General features: G+C 37.2%; 3 protein-coding genes across 4 annotated transcripts; all 3 read right to left on the reverse strand.

Annotated features, from left to right (window-relative positions):
* Positions 1–2,571: 2,571 nt before the first annotated feature.
* LOC117127469 (protein DETOXIFICATION 21) lies at positions 2,572–14,002 on the reverse strand. 2 transcript variants are annotated; one of them, XM_033277958.1, is made up of 8 exons: positions 13,489–14,002; positions 9,353–9,894; positions 8,815–8,901; positions 8,593–8,649; positions 8,258–8,496; positions 8,053–8,171; positions 2,971–3,057; positions 2,572–2,838 (listed from the first exon to the last, which is right to left on the reverse strand). In XM_033277958.1, the coding sequence occupies exons 1-8, from the start codon at positions 13,756–13,758 to the stop codon at positions 2,755–2,757; spliced, it is 1,485 nt and encodes a 494-aa protein (XP_033133849.1). In that variant the 5' UTR covers positions 13,759–14,002; the 3' UTR covers positions 2,572–2,754. The 2 variants fall into 2 exon arrangements, 1 of the variants encoding a protein (XP_033133849.1); XR_004450528.1 differs by having other exon boundaries at positions 2,763–2,838; positions 2,971–3,121; positions 7,984–8,171; positions 13,489–13,758.
* A 430-nt stretch (positions 14,003–14,432) lies between these two features.
* LOC117127495 lies at positions 14,433–15,698 on the reverse strand. The gene has a single exon (XM_033278032.1). The coding sequence runs from the start codon at positions 15,696–15,698 to the stop codon at positions 14,433–14,435; it is 1,266 nt and encodes a 421-aa protein (XP_033133923.1).
* Positions 15,699–16,922: 1,224 nt separating this feature from the next.
* LOC103833711 (glutathione S-transferase T2-like) lies at positions 16,923–17,819 on the reverse strand. Its single transcript, XM_009109781.2, has 2 exons — positions 17,588–17,819; positions 16,923–17,494 (listed from the first exon to the last, which is right to left on the reverse strand). Exons 1-2 carry the CDS (start codon positions 17,817–17,819, stop codon positions 16,923–16,925), a joined length of 804 nt encoding a protein of 267 aa, XP_009108029.2.

A 17,819-nucleotide genomic window follows, 5' to 3' on the forward strand; every position in this document is an offset into this window, starting at 1 on the left:
AGCTCATTAGGTCCCTCATTGGAAGACACAAATCTTTTACCTAAGAAATAATAAACTTTTCAGTTTCTTTTCTTCAAAGTCTTTGTGTCTTTGAGTTATCTTGATCATCAAGCCTTGTGTGGATTCACTTGTCTTAGTGATTGGTGATTGATACTGCTTGTTGAATCAGGCTGTTCTTCTTCGTGGTTGATTGTGGAATCAGTCAACACCCGGGTCTGTCCGAGATCATCATCATCACTCCCATCCAGTCGGTTTTATAGTCGATTAGATCGATTAGAAGAACCACCCCTCTTGTTGGATCGATCATCACTTTGATCCAAGGTGCTTGTAATCCTTTGTCAGCTTAGGACTACCTCAAGTCATCATCAGTTACCTCTCTAGCCGTTGCAGCTCTATGGAATGTTTTATTGTTCTTATATCCCACTTTTAACTAATGCAGCTTGGATTTTTGTTTCAAGAAACCCTCCAATCTAGAAACATGCTCCCATCGTGCATAAGCTAAATTTTCCTGTTCCAGAGATTGTGTTGATGGATTTCTGATAGTCTTTTTCTGCTTTACACAAAGATCATCATACGCCTCCTTTGCTTTAACAGACAAGTTACCTATTTTTCCTTTGCAAGCAGCCGTACTTTCGTCTTGAGGGATTTTAACTTCTTCGAGAATCACAACAGAGGAAGTAGACAAGAAAATAGGTTCTGTCTCCTGCCAGTGCTGCTCTACCATCGGTCGGAACCCTTCTAGTTCTGTAACTACATTATACGACTGAGGAAATAGCCGGAGCCACTGGTCATTAACCATCACATGATCCAGTTTTTTTGGAGATAATTTGTTCTTCTCTCTTGTTTGTCCATGTGAAGAGTGGACCATGGGACGTAATGTCTAAGAGATTGCTATGATGAACTGCACTTTGAAACTCATGCATTCCAGGAGAAACAGTGGTCCTCTGCTCATGCATCGAGTGTTCTTCTGCGTCTAAAATTTCATAAAATCTCCAGAAACAGTCCAAGCATGTTGTCTTATTATAGGCAAGTTGTTATGATTTTTTTAGATCACTCCAGAGCTCCCCTCCTCTCTAGCTCTGTGTTTTTTGCGTAAACACAAGTGTAGAAAAACTCTTCAGCGCTTTTATTCAACTGCACTGAGACTGTGATCAGTTGATCACTTTTATAAAATGGAGTGACACGAACTTCCGGACTCCATATGAACCATATTCTTCCCAAGTGATTGTGTTCATAGTTAGATATCATGAACCAATCTTTAAAAACAGAGTTACAATTCTCTGACTCATTCCTTCCTTTACACGCATTGCCAATAGAGCACCAAACTGAAAACCATGATTAAGAATCCCTTTCCTTACTATTGTATGTTTGACAGGCTTATTAAAACCTCTAATATTCCAAGAGAAACCCGACATGATTATTTCTTCTTGGTTGCTCTTGTTCTGCCTGTAGCACTAGGAAGAACTTCCTAGGGAGCTAAGACATCCTTTGTTTGCTTGACTTGTGTTTTTGACAGTCGAGGCATAGTTGAACGAAGGGCTCTCTCTGCTCGCCTAGCCTGTTCCGTTTCTTCTGTCTTTTGAGTACCAGAGTCAACGGCTTCCGTTTCCTCTTCTGTATCATCATCATACAGCTCTGGCGATTCTTCTAATATTTCCCCCTCCTCTTTGTCCTTCTCGCTTTGTTCAACTTTCTCAACATTCCCATTGTTCTCTGTTACATCCTCTGTTTTCATCCTCCGTTAATACCGCAAACCTTGATGGAGAATGTTGCTTGCATAGCCAATGACTAATTGCCTGATCTTCTTTGGTTAGAGGGTGAAACATTTAACCAGTTGCCTTCCGCACTGCCTGTATCCTCCTCAGTTTCCTGTAGGTCTGTTAGGACCTCGTTCACTGTCCCATTATCCATCAAATCCTGTAGGTGCGTCATTATTCACCATCTTCACTTTAAAATATATGACACCAACCCAATTCTCCAGAAGATCATGAAAGGCCTAATTCCAAAGAAAAAGATTCCGAAGTATCAATTACAACTAAACAACAAAACCACACATCTTAGGGGGTAACTGGAAACCATTTTATGGAATAGCATGAATAAAAGGAATTGAAATGAAGGGAATGAATATGAATGGAATAGAAGTAGTTATAGGAATGAAAGGAATGGAGTGGAGATAAAAATTAAGTATTAATTGAATTAAGAATAAAATTAGGCATTCCACTCATTCCACTCATTCCTCAACATTTACGTTGCTGAATGATTTTGTAAAGAAATTCTTCTCTTTCCATTTATTCCAAAAAAGTTTTAGGAATGCTTTATGAATGATCTTTCACTATAACTGGTGTTATTTTTTCAGAATCAAATGGAATGACTCATTCCACGTATTCCAATTCCAAATTTTGTTGATCCAGTTGCAGCCTTAGAATACTGGAACATGGTAGTTTTTTAGACTTAAGATATGGATGGATCAAGATTTGGTGAAAATGTGATAGAACACCATGATCCAAAAATATATGCTTCAGAGTTATACCTTGAAACAAACGCTTTTAACATAAACATCCTACGAAATTCCAGGTTTAAGGCATGCTAATTTTATGGAAAAGAAAAATATAATATTTGATATCCTCTTATTACAAGTCAGCCACGATACACCATGCTGAATATAATTTTTACACTCTTGTGCTAAAGAGTTTGCATTGATTATATTAAGTTATAACTTCTTAGAATGTGAGAATTTCAGAATCCAAATAAATATTACTCCTCTGATGAAGTTTTGTTTACGGCACTAGATTCGTCTGGTACAACCCACCGGTTCAAACGTCTCAACGATGTAGATACCTGAAGTTTTGGTAACAAACAGTTTAAGCTCCAAAAACAGAACTTTGCTCGAGCTTGAGCTGAATGATTATTTTTGTTTGAAAATAATTTCGTAATATATATTGTTGTAAATTATAGTAATCAATTTCTAACCTGTTGATCCCAATCTGTTCTCAGAGTCATGATACAAAGCACGCAAGTTTGAACGAATACTCCAAAGAGCATTCCGATCCAGACACCCTAAAATAAATTACAACCCAAAAAGTAATAAAGACTTACCTACTAAAATATCACCCGTTTCAACCCACTATAATGAATATAATGTAGAATTGTGTGTCCTTTATTCATTCACCAAGAGGTGTTTATATACAACATCTTTAGCATAACCTAGCTAGGAAAAGGAAATACATAGATCGTCTAAATCCCAACAATATAGGAAACTTTATATTTATCCTAATCCCAATACTCCCCCTCAAGTTGGCAATGACGGTGTCCGAATGCCTAACTTGGACAATAAGTAATCAAATGTAGGCGTAGGTAATGCCTTGGTGAGGAGATCCGCAGGTTGATGCTTAGTAGAGATATGTTCTGTCGTGAGAAGCTTGGATTGAACAGCATCACGTACTGTATGACAGTCATTCTCAACGTGTTTTGTCCTTTCATGGAAGACAGGGTTCTTGGCGATGTAAATGGCCGATTGACTGTCACAAAACATACGCATTGGTTGAGGATGAGAGAAACCAAATTGAGCCAACAGGCGTTTAAGCCACTTTAGCTCACACGTAGTATCAGCCATAGACCGGTATTCTGCTTCAGCAGATGAACGCGAGACAGTACGCTGCTTCTTTGTCTTCCAAGAGACAAGAGAATCACCGAGGAGAACCACATAGGCACTCAATGACCGGCGTGTAATAGGACAGGCAGACCAATCAGCATCGCAGTAAGCAGTAAGCTGCAAATCACACGAAGAGGATAGCATAATACCCTGGTCCGGAGTCCCTTTCAAGTAACGTACAACCCTCAAGGCCGCCAGCCAATGATCTTCGCGAGGCCTTTGCATAAACTGAGAAAGGAGATGAACAATATAACTTAGCTCAGGCCGAGTAAACGTCAAATAGATGAGACGACCAACTAGGCGTCTATATTTGCCGGGATCAGTAAGCCACGGGCTTTTAGACAATGGAAGCTTGTGATTAAGCTCCGTAGGGACAGGAGATGGTTTAGCACCGAGGAGACCACATTCTGCAACAATGTCTAAAGCATATTTTCTCTGTGACACAAAAATACCCTCAGGTCCTCTAGCAACTTCGAGACCAAGGAAGTACTTGATTTTTCCCAAATCTTTCATCTTGAAGTGCTTGTTAAGGTAGGTTTTAAACCGCTGAATCGTAGAAATATCGTTGCCTGCAATAATGAAGTCATCGACATAGACGAGTATGTGAAGACATATATTTCCTTGGATAAGTGAGAAAAGAGAATAGTCTTCATAACTCTGAGTAAAACCAAAGGCAAGAAGTGTAGTACTGAGCTTTGAAAACCAACACCTAGGAGATTGTTTCAAACCATAGAGTGATTTGCGAAGCCTGCAGACTTTGGATGGATCAGAAGATCGGAAGCCTGGTGGTAATTCCATGTAGATTTCCTCCTCTAAGTCCCCATGTAAAAATGCATTGTGAACATCCATCTGATGTACCTCCCAACGCTTTGCTGCTGCTAACTTAAGTAGAAAACGAACAGTATTCATCTTTGCGACAGGAGCAAATGTATCTTTGTAGTCTCGACCTTCCTTTTGTCTATTTCCATGCGCCACCAGTCGAGCTTTGGGTCGCTCTATTGTACCATCAGCTCGATATTTGTTGGAATAAAGCCATTGGCAGCTAATGGCCTTCTTCCCCGGGGGTAAAGTAGTGACGTCCCAAGTATGATTGTCTTCTAAGGCAGTGACCTCGGTTTTCATAGCACCTTTGAAGCGTTCATCAAGGATAGCTTCATTAAAGGTTGCAGGAACATAATCCGAGGTGATCTGAGCAAGAAAAGCCTGATGTTTCTCTGAAAAAACAGAGGAAGACAAGTAGTCAGCGATAGGATACAGTGTCTTACCTGAGACCGGTGGAAGAGAACTCTGATCAGAAGAAGATAGAACGTGAGAGGGGTTTGTAGATTCTGTAGTATGAGCAACAAAATTTTTGAGTAGAATGGACGGCTTTTTAGCACGATGACCACGACCAAGTACTTCCAATAGACCTGGAGATTTAGTGTGGTCAGGCTGTTCTGATTCTGACGTTGATGTCGTAGGTAACACAGCCTGAGTCGGAGATGTAGTTGGAGACAAAGGCAGTGGATCAGAAGGTATAGAAGTAGGAGACGTCGATGAAGGTAGAGTCTCAGTAGTAGGAGAAGCGTTTGTAGGATTTTGAGTTGTTGTAGATGGAATGGACGAGTCTGTTGGCACAAGAGAGGGAATAGGTGGCGATGCTGGCGTGCTCCCCCTAGATGTCACCGTCGGGAGTAGCCAATCGTCTATTACGTCCTCTTGCATAACTGGTGGTGTAACATACTCTGTATCAGGAAGCCCTGGAAACTTGTCTTCGAAGAAAAGAACATCGCGGCTTATGAAGAATTCATTTGTTTCTGGATCATAGAGTCTCCATGCTTTCTTGCCAAAGGGGTAACCAACAAACAAACACTTGCGACTCCTAGCCCCAAATTTATCTTTATCTCGCGCACGCCTATGTGCATATGCAAGACATCCAAAAACGCGAAGTTGATCAAAGACTGGAGGTTTACCGTGAAGCACTTCATATGGCGTTTTGCCATCTAAAACTTTTGTAGGAGTACGGTTAATAAGATGAGCAGCTGCTAAAATACTTTCTCCCCAAAACGTGGAAGGAAGGTGTGCTTGGAAGAGGCAAGCACGAGCCACATTAAGTATATGCCTGTGTTTCCGTTCCACACGAGCATTTTGTTGTGGTGTATCAATGCAAGAAGTTTGATGTACAATCCCCTGCTCCTGAAAATATTTCCGAAGGACTGTAAACTCTGTTCCATTATCCGTGCGAATCATTCGAACGGGACGTCCGAATTGCCTTTCCGACATGGCACAAAAGTTCTTAAGTAAAGTAGCAACTTCTGATTTTTCAAGCATCAAATACGTCCATACTGCGCGAGAGAAATCATCAACGATGGTAAGAAAGTATACGGCACCACATGATGCTGGTGTGCGATATGGTCCCCAAACATCACAATGAATAAGTTCAAACGGTGCAGAAGCTTTATTAAGGCTATCGGGAAAAACCCGTCGAGTTTGCTTAGCTTGAAAACAAATATCACATTGACTAGAATCAGAAAAATCTATAATAAGGGATTTAAAAGCCGGTAATGAAGATAGAATTTTGTATGACGGATGCCCAAGACGACGATGCCACAGAACTGAAGAATCTGAAGACTTTGTAGCCCCATGAACTCGTGCAACTTTGACTCCCGTAAAGTAGTACACCCCCTCACGTTCTTCACCTGCTCCAATCAGAGTCCTCGAAAAACGGTCCTGTAAAACACATAATGTATCAGTAAATATCGCGATACACCCCGTTTGCTTTAATAATTTGGAAACACTGATGAGAGTGCAATGAAAGTCGGGCACGTATAGGACATCATGCAACATGTAATCTTTGCTAAGTCGCAAAGTTCCCTGTTTAGTGGCCGGAGAGTTACGACCATTAGGGCATAGAACTGATGAAGTAGCTATGTCATGTACGTCATGTAGTAGGGCGAGATCGCCGGTCATGTGGTGCGATGCACCTGTGTCAATAATAACGTCAGTGAGTGTAGTTTTACCAGACAAACGTTCGGACGAGAGGTTGCTCTGCTGGTTTTGTAGAAGCGTGATCAAAGAAGCAATCTGATCAGCATTGATAGAAGTTGATGCATGAGTTGCATTTGCTCGACCGCGTCCGCCACGGCCTCTGTTTGAGTTGGAACGTCCTCCACGTCCACCACGAGTACCCGAGGTAGAGTTGTTTTGTCTCTCAAGATACCATTCGGGAAACCCATGTACTAGAAAGCACTCAGAAATATCATGCCCTGGCCTGCCACAATGTGTGCACGTACGAGCTGGATCCCTAGAGCGCGAAGGTGTAGAGTTATTGACCGACAACGACAGATCCTTTGAGGTCTCGTTTTTAGCAGAGAAGCCTAAAGCATCGGTTCGTTGTTCTGTAGATCGAGTTGTGATCATGTTCTGCTCCTCACGAACTACTCTGGAGTAGACTAGGTTAAGATCAGGTAAAGGATCCTCGTCTGTGATCCGTGACCTAATAGACATAAAGCGTGAGTCATCTAGCCCGAAGAGGAACTTGTGAACTCGAGCATCTTCTTTGTCTTTTTCAATATCAGCAGCCGCAGCACAGGTACACGTACGTATGGTTTTGAGATTCTGGAGTTCCTCCCATAGTTTCGTGAGCCTGCCGTAGTATTCCAGAACTGATTGTCCATCCTGCTTGCAGTTAGTAATAGCATCCTGGAGTTGATGAACTCTAGTCCCATTCTTGACAGAGAAACGCAGTCTCAAAGATTCCCATAGTTTATGAGCATCCGGTACGTGTGCCACCGTCGAACGAACTTTTGAATCAATCGACGTACGAATCCATCCGACGATCATTGAATTTGCTGCCAGCCACCGTGCTAAATCAGGACTATCCTCCGATGGTTTTGATATTGTTCCATCAATAAAGCCAAGTTTCTGCTTAGCTTGTAAAGAATTCCGAAGCTCTGTCGACCACTCCTGGTAATTTTCATGAGTGAGAAGAACAGATGTGATAAGAACCCCGGGGTTATAGGATGGATGGAGGTGATAAGGAGATAGCTCCGGAGGAACGCCTGTAGTTGCGGAAGTAGGAGTAGTAGTAATAGACATCTAGAACGATGAATTTAGAAGTAGAAGAAGAATTAGATCAAACGTTGATGAGTTTGATTTAGAAGAAATTTTGGTAAGATCTTAGCTCTGATACCATATAATGAATATAATGTAGAATTGTGTGTCCTTTATTCATTCACCAAGAGGTGTTTATATACAACATCTTTAGCATAACCTAGCTAGGAAAAGGAAATACATAGATCGTCTAAATCCCAACAATATAGGAAACTTTATATTTATCCTAATCCCAATACCCACCATCCTATGTTTCCAAGAGAATCAATGAAAATTGAGAAAAATCAAGGAAGAAAAAGAAAACTTACTTTGACTTCCAAACCGACAACATAGCCAAGGATAACACCAGAAGGAATTCCGATAAGGTAATAACAAGCAAGGTTGACGTATGTAACATATCCTTGCCATCCTGCTCCAACAGCAACTCCTGTTCCGGTTTAAGACGGTTCAAAACTCATATTAGTTCAAAGATCGGTATGATATTAGTAACCAGGTCAAATAGCAAAATTATACCTGAGAGAACAGGCTGAACACTGTTCATGAGGATGGAACATGCTAAAAGTGGAGAAAGATCGGCAACTTCTGCTGCGACAGCTTCACTTGTAGTGAAAATGTAGGAAACTCTTCCTCTTAAGAACAAGAAGACGAAGAATAGGAAAATTCCTATAGATAGAGACGTGAAAACCGCGTTCAATGTTGCAAACTTGGCTCCTTTCGAGTTTCCTCTGCCGAGCTCGTTGGACACTCTTACACTATGTTATATATAAATAAAAAAAAGAAAAATAAAAGAATCAGATGATGACATAAATAGCATCAATTATTTTGTGTAAGTAAGTATATGTACGTACCTTGCTGCTGCCAGAAAACCAAGTGCTATCATCATCTCCAGTCCATTAATGTTGATACTACAAATAATTGGAAAAGAAGAGTCGATCGATAAATACTTGGATACTGCTATATATCTTTTACTATTCATGATCATGTTTTAATTTAAGAATCAAGTAAAATGTATTAAATTTGAAAAGATAACGGAATGGACCGAGAAGAGAGCTTAATTGTGGTTTACATACCAGATTGCAAGTGCATCTAGAGCCACCTCTGCGTTTTTCAAATTTCCAGTGAGCAGTACCAAGATCGAGTTATACCATAACTCCAAGCTGTCGAAATAACCACATAGTAATAACCAGTACAATAACTTGCGAAACTCTCAATATTTATATGTGTATATATATATTTTTTGGTTAAATGCGTAAATGTAACTATAGTTTAGAACTAGTCTACACATACGACTCGACTTATTTTAACTGAGTTATTAATATTTGACAATGTCACTCCTCATAGAAGAGCTTGTAATTTTTTTACTTTTCTCTTACTATTTCGAACATTTGTCTCATTTCCTATAAAGCTATTCTATATGAACTTTCTCTTTTAACCAAATATGTTCAATCAAATTCTAAACTAATTAATAATCACATGGGCTCCATCTTCCAGCCACAAAACTACTAGATGGATCACTCGTAAAACTTTTCTATGCAAATGTTTGGTTGATGAGACATTCCTTCATATATATATATATATATATATATATAAATAACTAACTAAGCTTACCAAAGCATTCCACCGGAAGACATGGATAGTTTGAAGACGGGCCATAAATCTTTGAAAGCCAACATAGAGAATCCTCTCCACGTGTCCTTACACCCACCGCAAGTGACGAACAAAAGCTGAGCAATGTTAGGTAACCAGAACGCAACTAGCGTCGATGTCATAGCACCAGTGATTCCAAAATCGAAATGAATCATTAGGAGCCATGACAAGAACACGTGGACCGCTAAGGAGACTGCAGCCACGTAGGCAATGATCTTGTTCTTGCTCTGAGCTTGGAGAAACATTTGGCAAGTGAATGATGGTACGAAGGAGAAGTTGACGCCAATGACCCATAGGGCTATGATCCGAGCCACACGGACGATTCGTTCCTCTTGTCCTAAGGCTAAGAGAATAGGGCCCGAGAAGATGTAAACAGGCATGAGGCAAATTGTACAACCTGTGAGAACGATCCATGATCTTTGAAGATAGATTCCGAGCATATGGTTTTGTTTTGCTCCGTAAGCTTGACCACATAGTGTTTCTAGTGCACTGGCCATGCCTAACTGTATTACAATATGTTTTTAACAAATTTACACGACGATTAATATATATTTTTAACAAATTTACACGATAATATTTAATGAGCGAGTTATAAAACAATACTATCACCACATGTATTTTTAATAGATATATTAACCTTTAAAAGCATATTAATATTATGCTTTATGAATAAATACACTAGAAAATATATTACTTTAATAATTCACTAAATAACAAATGATTTTTATAGCATATCCTCAACGTTTTAAAAACCAAACCAGGAATTATAATTTGAGTCAACCAGTTTAAATAGGTTTTAATGATAAAATTTTATAATATATATGGTAATATCACCTGAATATGTATATATACAATTATCAATCTATTTTATTTTATTTTTCTACAATTTATAGTATTAGAATATTCTAAATTAAATAATAATGAATAATTGTTTTTTTTTTGGAAATTGCTAAAACGGAACAAAAATTCAGCAAAGTTGTTCATTTGGTATAAAAAATTATTTGTCCACTTTTTTCTCTTTTACCTTTTCCAATAAAAATAATTGATAAAACATCCATATACACAAAATAATATTTTTTTGGTTGAAAAACTTGATAAATTAAATTTTCAAATTACGTTCTACTAAAATTAGAATCCATCTTCTACGGAAAATGGGTTAGTAGAAAGTGAATTCTAAATTTAACAAGTTTGTCTACTTTTTTAGAACAAAAAATCTACTTTTACTTCAAATTCTAAACACGGGGAATTTGAATTCTACTAATTTTAAAGATAACTATGTTTCTGTCAAATGCAGCTAGCTTCAACTTTTATTACGTATTCTACAATTTTTATATTAATATAAAAATTTGAAAAAAAAATTATTTTTATTAATATTTTCTAAAAAGTTGACTTAAAATAATATATATATATATAAATATTTTTTTATTTTTATTTTTAATTCGTTTTGTAATATTTAAATAGTTTTAAAATGTATTTATTTGATTAATTTGATTAATCAAGGATTACTTTTGGGATTATGAAAAATATTATACTAAAGGAACAACTTAATGATGGTATTATACCAAAAGGACAACCATGTTGAATTTTGTTCCGTGTTGGCAATTTTCTCTTGTTTTTCTTCTTTCTAAAAGCAACATCTAGGTGTTCATGCTTCTTCTTCTTCGTCTCCATTTTCATCTTACATTTTCATGTATAAATTTTTCTAACTTTTTTTTATTTCCGTTGACACAGAATTTTTCTTCTTTATTTTATCCATCATTGTATCCAATTTATTAATAAATCCAACTAAATCAAGGCTAATTGAAAGAGAAGAAATAATATTTGATGTACAACCACTGAAAGAAGAATCGTTGAAATATAATTAAATTTATAAAGCGAGTTTTTCAAGTTATCAATTCTAACAGATTTTAGCAATTTTTTTGGGTCAACACAAATCCGATTTTATAAACAACCCCAACTCCGTTTAATGACGGAGTTACGGTTGAATCCAACCGGTCGGTTCAATTTTTAAAATAATGCATATAATTTTGTTTGATTGAATATCTAAGACAATATATTAACACAACGCAAATACAAATAAAAACTATGATCCTTCAAAATAAAAAAAAATACACGGGTCAAAAATCTAATAGTTATTAATTCATTGGCACAAGTTGGTAAATATTAAAATCAAGTACAAGTTATTTTCAAAATGTATTTCAATTTTAATAATATCGATATTTTGGTTAGTATCATCAGATTAACAGTTATATTTCTCATAAAGCCAACTACTTAGTTTATAGCAACGAAATAGAACAAACTAGACATAATATATATATATATATATATATATATATATATATATATATATATAGCTGTCACAAAAGGAACTTATCCAAATATTATTAGTTTCAATATATGAAATTAAGCAAAACTAAAAATAGTAAACATAAACCATTTTTTATTTGTAAAATAAAAAACATTTTATAAAAAAACACAAAACTAGTAAACATTGCAATGGCGAATCAACTCTATTATAGTTGTATCGTTGAAGAAGCCCTAAGATATCATAATCCAGAGGAAAAAATAGTGTTTCATTAAAGAAGCCCTAAGATACATAATATAATACTACTTTGGTCTTTGGAATGTAATTGTCAACCCAATGACACGCAAGAAAAGAAACCAGCACATTCTACGACAAGTAATCAGAACAATTATATAGAACACGAAATTATTTATGCTATTTAAAAATTTCCATCGGAGAGGAAATAACTATCAGTAGTCGGTAGTCACAAAAAACAATATCAGTAGTCTACAAGAAAACACGTTTTTTTACTTTTTTTTGGTCAATCACGTTTTTTACTTTATTAGTGAATAAATGGCTGGTACACATAACTGCGAGTAGGTAAGAATTCAAAGTGATTGTTTGAAAGACATTTATTTCTAAGGCCATCCATATAGGTTAGAAAGTGCAGTAGTTTTTTACATTACTATATTTTATTTTCTAAAATCAGACTACCAAAAAAATAAAAATAAGAGAATTCTTTAGGTTTCTCAGAATTGCTAGTGTACCAAAAAAATATTTTCTTCTCCATCTATATATATATAGTAAAAGTTGTTATAATAATAATATACTCCCGTAGGATCTGGATTTCAAGATTGATGTTTATGGGTTTTTGCGGGTTGGATATAAATTGGATTGGATTATCTGTGGGTTGGGCTGGATTGAGTTATTTTACCCTACGTTAACATCTCTATATTATCATGTTATACATATCTGGTAGAGGGTCAAAAAAGCTGACATCACTGCTTACCATTTTGGTCTTCAACTAAGACCAGACACTATATAACTGAAAACCCATTTTTCCTCAATAGTAAACAACAAAATCTTTTTTTTTTCTGTGAAAAAAATAATTTATTTTTAATAATGCATCTCAATTATTGAAAAAGTGCAACACGATGACAAAAATTAAAAACCAAAATAGTACACATTGCCTAGAGTGTTTTATCATCAGAACTCTTGAAGCATATTCATGGTTATAAATCGTTATTGACGAATCAAAACCGCGTTTTCATTTATTAGTGGTCAGTATCGACGACTAGATGGACTTATCAACGTAGTGTTTTTGGAAGAAATCTTTATGCTTTGATCCATCATCATTAGAACATCTCCAAAAAAAAAACTTTATTTTAAAGTTTCTAAAACTCTATATTCGAAATTTAAAAATATTATTTTTCAAAAACAAAACTTCAAATTTAATTTTAAAACTATTTGTATTTTATATTATGGTCTTTATATTTGTCATAACTAATTTGAACATAAACATATTACAATAATATTAATTAATAAAATATTTTAAAATAACTAACACATATATAAACATATTACAACAATATTAATTAATAAAATTTTAAACAAAATAACTTAATTAAATAAAATATTATATTAAAATATAATTTTTTTTTAAAAATAACTTAATTAATATTAAACTTCAAGCAAAATACCATATTATTTCGTAAAATAATTTTTGTAATGCATATATGAAGTTATAAATTGTCTTCCGGAGATGCTCTTACCTAGATTATATAACGAAATGGAGAAGTAATAAAAGTCTTACCAAAATACCATTACTGAAACGGAGGAGAACGGTGAAAGTGATCGAGTAAGCGGCTAACTCGATAGGGCCAAGATGGCCGATGAAAGCTTGACTTATCATCGAAACTCCGAACGTAGAGAATCTCGTGAATATCGCTGGCGCTGCCACAACCCATAGCTTCTTTGATTCATTCCAAACCTTCTCCTTCATCCCCAGCTCATCCTCTTCTCTGTCGTTCTCCGCCGGCTTATTCAACAGAGCGACCGTGATATTTGCTTCTCCTCCAGACATGGTGGAATCTCGGTTGTATGTGATGGACAAGAGAGGTAGGAGGAAATGAAAGACCAGAGAAGGTAGAGAGAGGACAGAGTTTGATGGATTGGTTTGGTTTGTGAGAAGCAGAATGTGTTCTCTTTATAATTTATGTTTTTTTAGTGAAGTATTTTTCCTTTTTATTGGGAAACGAAAGCCGCCTACGCCTCTTGCAGCAAGTCGCAGTTGGTAGATAAAAAAATACTCCGAGAAATAATAAGATTTCATGACCCAAAATCACCTCATAAGATCGTCCAATTTCACCTTTTATTATTTCTTTAAATGTCATGTTACACATGAGTCTCGTGTCCGAATTTAGTTGTGTGTAACGTTATCAACCATAAAAAGAAAGAGCGGAGAAGTAACCACTTAGAGCATCATTATCCATTGTCCTTAGAATGGTGTCCTTATGATTTTTTATTGTTATTTTTAGGTTAGGACATTTGTAAGGACTTTGTGTTGAAATGATGATTATTGGTGGGACTTATTCTTGGTCTTTAGGATTTTCTTTTTTTTTAAATAATTAGTAACATATATATAAGATAAAACTTATTTCCATTTTACATATTTAATCTAACACACAAATTATCGAAAACATACATAGAGAATTAAAAGCAAACACACATTTTATTCAATTCATAGAAACTTTAAAATTACATTGGGAGATGTCCAAATTTATCCCATATATTTTCAACCAAATCTGCTTTTAATTGGTGATGGCCTGGTGTATCCCGAACATCTGCTCGACGTCCCAATGTAGCACCGAGATTTGTAGGTCGTCTGACTACAAAAGTGGGATCCTCATCTTCTCCTTGTTCAAATACTGATGCGTTTCCGTAGGAATCTCGTTCATCTTCGACAATCATATTATGGAGTATGATACATGTTCTCATAATATTTCCTATTTTGTTTTTATCCCATAAATTAGACGGATTTCTAACAACCGCGAATCTAGCTTGCAGGACTTCGAAGGCACGCTCAACATCTTTACGCACAAATTCTTGGTGTTTAGCAAATAAACAATGTTTTGGACCTTGTGGGAGTCGGATAGATTGAATAAAAGTAGCCCATTTCGGATAAATACCATCGGCGAGATAGTAAGCCAAATCGTACTCCCTTCCGTTGACATGGAAATTGACTTCCGGAGCGTTTCCGTTAATAATGTCATCAAAAACAGGTGATCTATCAAGTATATTAAGATCGTTCATAGTACCTGGAGCTCCAAAAAATGCGTGCCATATCCAGAGGTCTTGTGAAGCTACCGCCTCCAACACAATTGTGGGTTTTCCGGTTCCTCGTGAATACATTCCTTTCCAAGCGGCTGGGTAATTCTTCCACTCCCAATGCATACAGTTGATGCTTCCAATCATTCCTGGAAATCCACGTTCTTGTCCAATATATAGTAGTCTTTGCAGATCCTCCGGTGTTGGACGTCTTAGGTAGTAATCGCCAAACAACTGAATTATTCCGGCGGTAAAATGGTGCAGACAATTTCTAGCTGTTGTTTCACCCATCCGGATATATTCGTCAACGGCATCAGCCGCACCACCATACGCCAATTGACGAAGTGCTGTGGTATATTTTTGGAGCGGAGATAGGCTAGACCGTCCGGCTGCGTCTTCTTTTGGTTGAAAATACTCAATTTCTTGCGAGAGACGATGCACAATACCCATGAACAATGTCTTGTTCATCCGAAACCGTCTTCGGAATATATTGTGCGGGAATGTCGGAGTGTCGCTAAAATAATCATTCCAAAGCTTCATGTGGCCTTCTTCTCGGTTTCTCTCAATATGGATACGTTTTTTTCGTTTTCTCGGTTCAGGAGTAGTATCTGGAATTTGTAAGAATTCTTCTACCATAGTTTCAAATTCATCATCATCATCCTCTCGGTGATAATGATAATGAGAAGAAGATCCCATTTTGAATAAAAAAAAAACAAATAAAAAGTTGTAATTGTATTTGTAGATACTGGAGAAATTGTTTTTGATATGAGAAATTGAAGTGTTGTAATTGTAAAGACAATATGTTCTATAATTTATAGGTGAAGAAGAAATAATCTTGTAATTGTACATTGTTTGTTTTGTGACCCTTTCGTACATCATGTGACAATTGAAACCATTTTTTTGACATCTACTCAATTATAACACGAGTTCAATGTATGTGGAAGTGGTTACGAGTTGTATAGTCACATGTACTGACTTATAGTCACAAGTAGAAAGTAAATAATTAGAAGAAAATTGGAGATTCAAAGAGCAGACCAATTAACCAAATCCACAATACAAAGTTACACATCCGAGTCATTCAGAGCTAAGTAGAGTCACATTTTACACTAATTACCAGTCACATTACACATTAGATAAACACAATGACGAGGCCTATGAAGACTATGACAATAACCATAGCCGCAACTAAGGACTCGAAACTCCACGTTGATCTACTCTTAGCCAACTCACAGACCATGTTCTCTAGTCTAAATAGCTTCTGGTCAGTGTCATAGTCACTCAACAAGGTCAGAGCATCTACCTTCTCATCTAACTGAAGTGTGTGTCGATCCCTGGCTCTCATCTCCTCCATTACAGCCTCATCCCACCACTTCCACACATGACACTCTCCATCATCTGCATTACCACAAGTATAGTATCAGCGGAAATCCTTAGACGTAGCTATCTTCGGTGCACTCCCACAGTAGCAAACCTGTGGAATGCCGAACTCAACCTCCGGCTGAGGAGGGTACACAAAGGCCTGAGCGTTTTCGTACTCTAACTGAGCTTGGTCCTCCTGAATGAGAGCTTCTACTTCGTTGTACTCACTGTCGAACCCATCCCCACCAAACGTCTCGGACTGTGAAGGTTGTGAATAGCTGTAATCAAGACCCATGGCTAATCCGAAAACTGCAAAATATTACAAGATAAATATTATTAGAGAATTAATTTTAAAAACTGCAAACAATTACAAGAAATCATGGAGAATGACAACGAGCAAGTAAACATACTACATTAATTCATAAAGGTTTTAGTACACATCGACCACGAAGCAAATTAAACATAGTACAGGAAGCAAACAAACATATAACAGTAAGCAAATAAAACATAGACCCCGACCACATTACAAACTTAGAAACCAAACTACAGGAAGATATCTCTCTAGAAATACTCGGCGAGGAGCTTGTTTTTGGCTACTTCTTCAGCCTCACTGAGTGGTCCGGTTCTGGCTAGAAGAGTGTCTAAGATGGCAAGCTTTGACAGCTTTTCTTTCCTCTCCAAATCCTCCTTCCTCAGCTCCCAAACCGCCGTACAGTCAGCAACAGATTTTCCCTTACCCATTGCACTCCGATTAGCTTTTGCAGCCTTTACTCCTTCGGGGCGTATCTCTTCTCCACCAACATTTGGGGTGGTAGGTTGGGAATCTGATACACCGGTTTTCCGCTTTGAACTTACAGTAGCGTGAGTGGTGTTGAGGTTAAGCCATTTCTGCTCATACCTCAACACACACCACGCATGTTCAAGTGTAAATTTGGACTGGTGATCGAGGTAGAAGATCTCATGGGCCTTCTTAAGAACATCATTCTCATGCTGACCACTACTTATCTGTCGCTCCGCAGCCGCATATGAAGCACAAAACCTGTTGGTTTCTATATTAATCTTGTGCCACCTCTGCTTGTAATGAACATGTTCGCTACTTTCAACAACATTTCCGCCATCTCCACCATTCAGAGCTGCGAAGAAATAATCTCCCACTCTTTTCTAGAACGTTGAAAACTTTTGGTTATTGCCCACTATAGCATCCTTCGATGTATTTAACCAGGCACTGATCAGCATCTCATCCTCGGATGGGGTCCATTTATGTCTCCTCCCACGCTCCACGGGTATCTCTGTAGGTGGAGTTGGAGCCTCACTTTCTTGTGAACTAAACTGAGGGAACTGTTGAGATAGAGAAGGAAATGTCTCATATGGAGAGTTTTCAGGACAGACACTTCCTTGTTGACTGTTAAGAAGGCCCATATACCCAGTGGACTGGCTATACGGAATCCTTGGATCCAT

Source organism: Brassica rapa, chromosome A08, assembly GCF_000309985.2.
Source record: "Brassica rapa cultivar Chiifu-401-42 chromosome A08, CAAS_Brap_v3.01, whole genome shotgun sequence".
Taxonomy (NCBI): Eukaryota; Viridiplantae; Streptophyta; class Magnoliopsida; order Brassicales; family Brassicaceae; genus Brassica; species Brassica rapa.